Source organism: Coffea eugenioides, chromosome 2, assembly GCF_003713205.1.
Source record: "Coffea eugenioides isolate CCC68of chromosome 2, Ceug_1.0, whole genome shotgun sequence".
In the NCBI taxonomy this organism is placed as follows: Eukaryota; Viridiplantae; Streptophyta; class Magnoliopsida; order Gentianales; family Rubiaceae; genus Coffea; species Coffea eugenioides.
Genome location: NC_040036.1, coordinates 74825928 through 74834634, shown reverse-complemented (window position 1 = coordinate 74834634; position 8707 = coordinate 74825928). Strand labels below are relative to the sequence as shown.

The 8707-nt window shown below is 33.3% G+C and overlaps 1 protein-coding gene across 1 annotated transcript; it reads right to left on the bottom strand.

The window, feature by feature from the left end:
* Positions 1–477: 477 nt before the first annotated feature.
* On the bottom strand, positions 478–1712 carry LOC113761494 (bZIP transcription factor 53-like). The gene has a single exon (XM_027304506.1). It carries the CDS (start codon positions 1194–1196, stop codon positions 798–800), a length of 399 nt encoding a protein of 132 aa, XP_027160307.1. The 5' UTR covers positions 1197–1712; the 3' UTR covers positions 478–797.
* Positions 1713–8707: the final 6995 nt, after the last annotated feature.

Here is an 8707-nt window from a genome sequence, read left to right as displayed (position 1 = left end):
GAATTTTTGTCATTTTCAACTAAAATTCTCAACCAGCTGCAGAATTACTTGTACTACTAATGATTATCCAACAAATAGATATTATGTCTTGAAGACCACCAACTTCAAGCTTCCCTAAGGAACAAATAGATGCTCCAACCACATAGAATAATGAGTATCCAGCATAATCATTTCATCAAGGGACCAGGGTATGTGTTAAAAGTCCTGAACAAATATCAGCTTAAGCTGTAGCTGTTCATGAGATGCCGTCATAATTAAAGAAAAATAATACCATAGAATCCAAAGTTGTTAATGGATGAAAGGGTAGCATTAGACTTCTATAAATCATTTGTGGGCACAATATGTTAATGAGTTCCTAGGGAGAATGGATTTCCTCTTCTTCTTTTTCTGCTGTTTCATCTAAAATAAAATCAACTTTGAACTTGAGCACCTAATCCAAACCATATGATTCTACTATTCTATTACTCCAGCACTGTCTTACTAAATCTTCAAACTTTTGAATTCCCAAGAGAAGATCAAACATACATAGGATATCTGCTTTCACAAACATAATGGGATATACCCTTTGCCTCACTGGTCAAGAGTAAACGGCTGATAGATTCCACACTAACATAAATGAGAGGAGGCAATAGTCCATGACCTCAACAAAACATTTAACAGCTACATGATGAGTTAAAACTAATACAGACAGAGCATACAATAAACAGAAATCCAGACACAAACTAAGCTAAACGAATATCCAAAAGGCTATTTACTGCAAAGGAGGGAAGCCCATTAAGGTCGACATCGCCATCATTTCAGAGCTGAAATATTCCTGAAGAAGCAGGGATAGGCTGCATTGAGCAAGAAACCTGCCAAGGCTTCAGCAGAGGATCAGGCAATTGAGTAGCATCCCCAACCATTTCCAAATTCTTGATCACATCATTCAATGATCTTAATCTCTCAGTCAATTCCGTTAGCCGAGCTCTCAAGACATTATTCTCAGCTGCACAAATCATATATTTCTCTGTAATCCCATCAATCTTGCCGTCAATGCCATTGTTTGCCACCTCCAATCTGCCCATTTCATCTGTCAAATCCTGCAATTGCTTTTGCTTCCTCATCCTTGACCTCCTCGCAGATTCCCTATTGGAAATCATTCTTTTCCTCTTCTTTTCATCCATCACTGCATATCTCTGATCACTTTCTGATGACATTTTCTCTATTTGGGCCTCCTTTATTTTCTTAAACAATGTGGATTAAACTAAAAATGCTAACTTTTTCTACAATTTCAGGGACAAGATTCAGATGAAGCTAAAAATCGAAGGCCTTAGAATCTGGGGGTTAGATCAAAAAATCACATAGAAATGGTAAAGAAAAACAACAGAGAAAGATTGGAGAAGACAAATGCCCAAAAGGGTTGTGCAAACTATAGATATCATAGATTGATTTTTCACCACAGGAAAGCAATCTCAATTTTTGAACATTTCACCACCAGAAACCCCCAAAAAAAAAAAATGCAATCTTGATCAAGATTAAGAAAGGTACCTATAAATGGATAACAAAAACAACAAAAAAAAAAAAAGAAGAGAAGAAGTGTACGTTACTCAACTTCGAGAAAGCTAACCTGATGAGGGCGGATGGCTGTAATGGTGTTGGACTAATTTGGTGTGGTGTATTAAAAGTCTAGTTTTGGAGGTGAAAATGGATAAGGGGAGGTGCCAACAATGACAGCTGTTTCAGATAAATAGCCTTGTGGAATTAAAGAATTATCCAAAAATGCAGAGCAGTAATTTAATTCAAGGAACTTTCGCAGGCCAGTCTAATCGTTATCCATCTTATCTTTAAAGCCAGGCTTATTGGTCAAACAAAACACTGTCCTCTGTCTGGTAATTCTGCCATTGTGGTCAAAAGGAAATGTGAACTAATCTGTCACTTTCAGAACGTTTTTGTATTAAAAGATTAGTTTAATTTTGCCTGCATGAACTATTTCACTACAGTTAATTCAAGAACGCACCGGAGTATCCCTTTGACATTGTCGAATCCATTTTTCCTCTAACTACTGATACAATTCAATTAGATTCCCCTTTCTATGTAGGACATAGAATAGGCCGGTATAAATATTGTCGATCAATAAAACAAAAACGCAAATAAGTAATAGCATTTTGCCTCAGAAAAATATCAATTATAATAGGTGTTTGGATCGCTAAATTATCTCAAATAATATTTTACTTGTATCATAAACATATTTTTTAATCTATTTTTTATATTTTTAATTATTTTTTCATTTCACATACATCATATCATAAAAAGTATCACAATAATTATTTCAAATAATAGTACATCACATCACCTCCAAACACACACAATATCTTAAGAGTTTTTAAGGGCAGTGACTTGAGGGGCAATGGCCTTTAGTTTGAAAGATTATATAAACTCTCTTGTGTTTTTATAGCATATAGACAAAATGCCCATTTCAGAATAGAAACCCAATTTATCAAAAAAAAAAAAAATAGTGACCCGATTATAAATCTCTTTTCATTCTCTACCATGCGAGGAGTACGAGGAAAAATTAGTGGTTGGCCCGCTAGGATGAAAACGTTGAATTTGGCATTTCAGTAGAACAAGGCTGTCTATTACTTACTTTTTATTATACCATAATAAAAGGCCAGACAAATTTCACCAAGACAGATTCACTTAGCTAAATTGCAGCAGATTGAAAGTTTGAGATACTTGTAATTTCATGATTGATGGTTTAAACTTAAGGGGCAACTGGTGATTGTTCATAGGACAGACTACTGTTAAGCCTATTAAAAATGAATAATCCAAAATTCAGAGGGAACAGAAGGCTAAAAACTCTTAATTTGTTTGGATTGTAAGTTATTTGAGATATTTTTACTGTAGCACTTTTTGTGATGTGATGTATGTGAGATAAAAAGGTAATTGGGAAGATAAAAAAATGTATTAAAAATTGTAATGATGATGTAAGCAAATATATTTGAGAAAATAATCAGCTGTCCAATTGGCACATGTAGGGGTTAAACCATAAACTTAAAAAGCAAGAATCTAAGCCATTTAAGGGCCTTATTCTTTGTACAACAATTATGTGCTTGTTCTCGGTTGATTATTTTAACTAATTACGTTCAATTTTTATGATGTTTTCAATTGTTTTTGCTTTTTGATAAGTAACTTTTGTTAATTCTAATTTTTATCTATAATTAATTTTGAAAAATCTAACGCAACTGAGAAGAAGGCTTACATCATCAATTTTTTATAAGCCCCCATTAAATACTCAATTTTGGTGCTCGATCAACTTAAAGTTATTTTGGAGCTAGTGAAGAAAAGGACAAGTGTGACATTTTGGGCATTTATAGAAACGGACAGTGGTTGAGCGGTTTGAGTTTTATGACTCTTCCCTGGTGATTAGGGATTCGATTCCTATCTCTATTAGGGCCTTGTTTGGCACTTGAGTTTTTTGTCAAGTTTGTCTGTTACAAGTTTTTTAAAAATTTTAGTTACAATAACCTCAAAAAACTTTTCAAAAATTTTAAATTATACACTTCAAAATATTCAAAAATTTACATATTTCAAAAAAAAATTTAAAAACTTTTACAGTAATTTACAGTAAAATTTTAAATAAACATCCAAAAAACTCACTTGCCAAACGGGGCCCTAAATTTGAAAAAATTATCGCAACTTGACAGAACATCAGACAAGTGTAGCTCAAGAGCAGCAAGAGAGGCCCCCCTCCTAATAAAATAGGATTTCCCCTTCTGCCAAAACCCCTCTTTGTAATAAAAATAGGATTTCAAAAAAAAAAAAAAAAATTTTGGGCATTTCGGTGCTTTGGAAGAATTACCGCGTAAGCGGTAGTCAGATTTTAGACTTTTACTCGTGTCCTTGAAAATTCACGATTTCCTATCCTTGAGATTTTTGAGCATTTGACCAGTTGATCAGCTTTTACTTATCGTGGATCCAATATTTGCCTGATGGTGGTTTCCATTCACGAAATTCAAGTGAACACTCAACAATCCTAATCCAATTTCGATAACACAGTACTGGATGTCATTTTGTTGAATGCGACGTCCAAAGAAGACGAAGAACCTTTAGAAAAACCAGGGGATAATTCCAAAATCCTCCCTGAAGTTCTGGCTATTTCACTGGTATTCTTTTCAATTCAGGTTTTAAAAATTACACTAACCTCCCTTGAAATTAATTATCTTGTAACATTTATACCCAATCAATAATTAAAAAATGATGATATTAAGAGAGAGAAAATAATATGAATTCATCATTGTCCCTCATCTAGTACATTGTTTAATTAACTTAATACCAACCCACACAATAAAGAAAAACACTTATATTATCTCATATTTTTCACTTAATACAATATCTAAATTACTCTTTTTCCATTCCATACCTATTGTCAAATATGATCAACAACAAATACTCAAAACATTGGCAACCAAAATATTGCAGAGAACAAACTTTAACATCACAAATATTCTTGTCAATATATTAAGATTAATTATTGAGATTTTTATGGTATTAAAGTTCACTCTTTATAATATTTTGATTACAATTTTTTTTGATTATTTGTTATTGATCATGTTTGACAATGAATTTGTAATTGAGAAGAGCAAATTGAATCTTGCATTAAGTGAAATATATATAATGATATACCATTTTTAGTGCCATATATGATTTAATCCCTAATAATAAACAGCAAATTACAATGTTTTCTTTAATATTTGAACTGATATTAGATTAATTAAACAATTTAATGGATAAGGAGCAAGGATAGAATCATATTATTTTTTCTCTCCTAATATTACTTTTTAATTATTGGTTGGACTTAAATGTTACAAGATAATAAACTTTAAAAGAGGTTAGTGTAATTTTTAAAATTTGAAGGGAGGCCAGTGAAATAATTAGAAACCTCGGGAGAGGTTTTTGAAATTATCCCAAAAGACAGAAGTAACACCAAGAAGTTAACAAGAGTCAGAGACGATGGCTTTGATAACAGCATATTATACTCATGGCGCATTGCTTTTTCTGCTCTTCCAAATACAAAGCAAGCACCACAATGGAGACACTGGTCCCCTCATGATGACCAAATCCAGGTACATAACAACGCAATGAGTGTTTAACTTTGCTACGGGTGTAAATAATTGGCTCCGGCCAACCCCACTTTGTAGTTTGGTCGGATCCCAGGGGCAACAAGGAATCGTGCTTAGTAAAGAATTGGTCTTGAGAAGGATAGACGTGTTTCTTTAAAATTGGCTAGCCCATCATGCAGCAAGCGCAAAGCACTCTTTGCTTTAAAATTTGCAGAATACAAGCACGATAACAAGGTAAAATCATTTCTGCAAACCTCTTCTGCACACTCGTATAGTCGTCCAAGAAATTTGTTTTTCTTATCTTCTCGCTCTTAAAAATCCTGCTTGATAGCATTTTGAAGAATTACTGCAAAGGAAAAATTACCTCCATTCTAATGTGACCATCTTGGACTCTAGCACAAAAAAAAAAACAGACAATTACTTTGCATGTAGGCCTACCAACGGGTCGGGTTTAGACCCGGATCCGGACCGGATCCGTGAAATTATTACGGGTATGGGTAGGGATTTAATTCCGTTTTCCGGATCCGGATCCGTTTTGTCAAACAAAAAAATGAGTCGGATATGGAATATAGTATTCTGATCCGTATTAGATCCGGATCCGGATATAAATGAATTAATAATTTAAAAAATATATATTTATCAATATAATTTGATTAGGGTGATGTATTTGAGTAAAGTCAATTTGATTTCTTTTTTTATTTGGTTTTTTCTTTGCATTAGTTAGAAATTAGTTTACAAATATATTTTTTTCTCATTTTTATTAGAAATTATAAATTTTGCTAAATTTGTTCGGGTAGACCCAACCCGGATCCGGGACCCGCCGGATCCGGATCCGGAACATAGAATAAAAGACCCGTCGGATAAACGGGTCGGATCCGGGTCCGGTATAGTAATTCGGGTCCGGGTCAGGAATAATGGATTTCGGCCCGGACCCAACCCGTTGACAGCCCTAATATTCTGTTTGGAATTTTTTTAAAAAAAATTGGACTGGCTGTCGGGCTTACAAGGCCCATTAGCCAGCATTTTGCAGACTTTTGTCGGCTTTTCTGGTATATAATATTCTAATTGTGGTGTCCAAGTTGACGTTTTCGACGTCTGACGTCGGAGGGAAGTGGGAGAATCTATAGGATTTTGGTGGGGAAAGCAAGGGAAGGGCTCGCCCGGGTGGAATATGAAAGTAGGTGGTATAATTAAAACGTGGTGAATTAAATTTGTGGTTTCTCACTTGGGAAGGTACAAGGAAAGTCCGATCTCAGCCCCGTGCTTAGGGATGGCAGCGGGCACCCGCCCCGCGGGGGGCTAATGGGGAGGGGGTTGGGGCGGGGGCGGGGGGAATTTTTTTCCCCCGCTTAGAAACAGGGCAGGGGGCGGGGGAAGGGGGCCGCCACCCGCTTTAAAAATATAAATATATAAAATATATATGTATATAATTATATATAATATATAATTTAATTAGTTACAAACTTATGATAATGTTATTATTAGTTATATGTATTATATAATGTCTATTAATATATATAATATAATTGATATTATTAATTATACTAATAATTATATATGTGTACTAATACAAATTATTAATTGGTTATACTAAATTTACTAATACATTTATACTAAATCCCTAATTACACTTAATACAATAACATTTTTTTTCTTAAAAAAAAGAACAAGCACAATAATGAATTAGTGATTGTATTTGTGCCAAAAGTGAAAACTTGACTACTTTAGTTATCTTTATTTCATCATGTTGGATTGTATTCAAATAATTTTTATTTGATTATTTTTATAAGTTTCAATTGTAAAATTACAATGAATAATAATTTGATGATGTGTTGATATTTCAGTACTTGATTATTTGCTAAAATTTAACCATAATAAAATTATATAACAAATTGTTATTAGCGCCGTGGGGGCACCCGCGAGGGAAGCGGGGGATAGGGCGGGGGCAGGAGGAGTTTGTAGGCAACGGGACGGGAGATGGGAGAGGGATCCGGGGACGGGGGATGGGGCGGGGGCGGGCCCCCATCCCCCGCCCCGTTGCCATCCCTACCCGTGCTTCACAATAAATAATTGGTTTATATTTTGGTTGGACCAGTATTTTTTTTCACATTTTTTCTTGGGGCTTTGTGTCAAAGAAAAAGCAAGAAGGAAAAAGGATTGGTCTAAAATATTTATGCAGGACAAACTAAGTTATTGTTTATTTGATCCATGTATTTATTGTCCGCCCTTTTGTGAAAAAGACTTGTTTAGTAAAAGGATTTAACACTAACATGTTTAACTTTTGGGCGTGCATTGAAAATACGAAATACTCGACACTCAATAAGCAGTACAAAGCCAAATAACAAGTGTTATACCACATGCAAATATTGTTGTACGGCAGAGTGGGGGCTCATGAATCCACCTATACCTGACGTGTCACAGAGTCAGCAAAAACCAAAGCCAATTTCTCCGAATAAAAACTCAACCTATACAGTACCAATTTATACTCTGGTTATTATCATTTTACTCTCTTAACGTTTGATATCACTATCAATTTCCCCCTTAACGTTATTTTTTATTCATTTTACCCCCAAAACTAACTGTCAAACTTAACGGAGTTTGTTAATTAAAGTGAAAATACATATTTAACCCTTAAAATTATTATCACTTTATCCCCATAAACTATAGTCTCATTATCAATTTATCCCCCAGAGTTATTTTTAGGCAATTTATCCTACCATTAAACCAACTTAGCAAGTTAAAAAATTTTAGAAGAAAATACCCTCCTTTTTTAATAATAAAAATAATAAAAAATGTAGACTGACTCTTTTCCTTTTTAGTATCAAGAAAAAAAGTCAAAGTATTAATTTATTTTTTCTTGGTAATCTTATTAATATCAAAAAAGAATAGAAAGATGGAGAGGGGGAGGGGGAGGGGAAGAGGGAGAGAGCTCAATTTTTTTTAAAAAAATTACAAATAAGAAAGAATTAAATATTTTTATTATTTTAAATTATTTCACTTTTCTATTTACTAACAAATTCCAATCCTAATCTCGACAACTTTAATGTAATACGACAATGTTAGACTTTTCTTTATTTTCTTTCTTTGCAAAATTTAATTTTCTTTCTTCTTCTTTTTTATCTCTTTTTCTTTTCCTAGTATTAATAAGTGTGAAAAAATTTTGAGAAAATCTTGTTATTTTTATATTTTTTGATTTCTTAAAGCAAAAAAAAGGAAGAATAACCATTTTTTTTTTTTTAATTATATATAAAAAAGGTAAATATATTTAAAATTTTTTGACAATACTAGTTAGATTAATGATGAGATAAAATGTCTAAAAAATAATATTAGGAATTAAAGTGATTGTATCACTGTAATCTAAATGAATAAAGTAATAATAATAATGTAGTAATACTATAAAATAAAAGGGTATTTTTATCCAAAATTTATTAACATGTTGAGTTGAATTACTTATGGGGTAAAGTGACTAAAAGATAACGTTATGGGGTAAACTGATAGTAGTGATATAGTTTAAGGGGATAAAGTGATAATAACCCCTGTACTCTCAACTCTCGAGTCTCCGCTAACCACAAAAAAAAACGAAAGGAAAGAAAAGGGGGAAAGGAGAA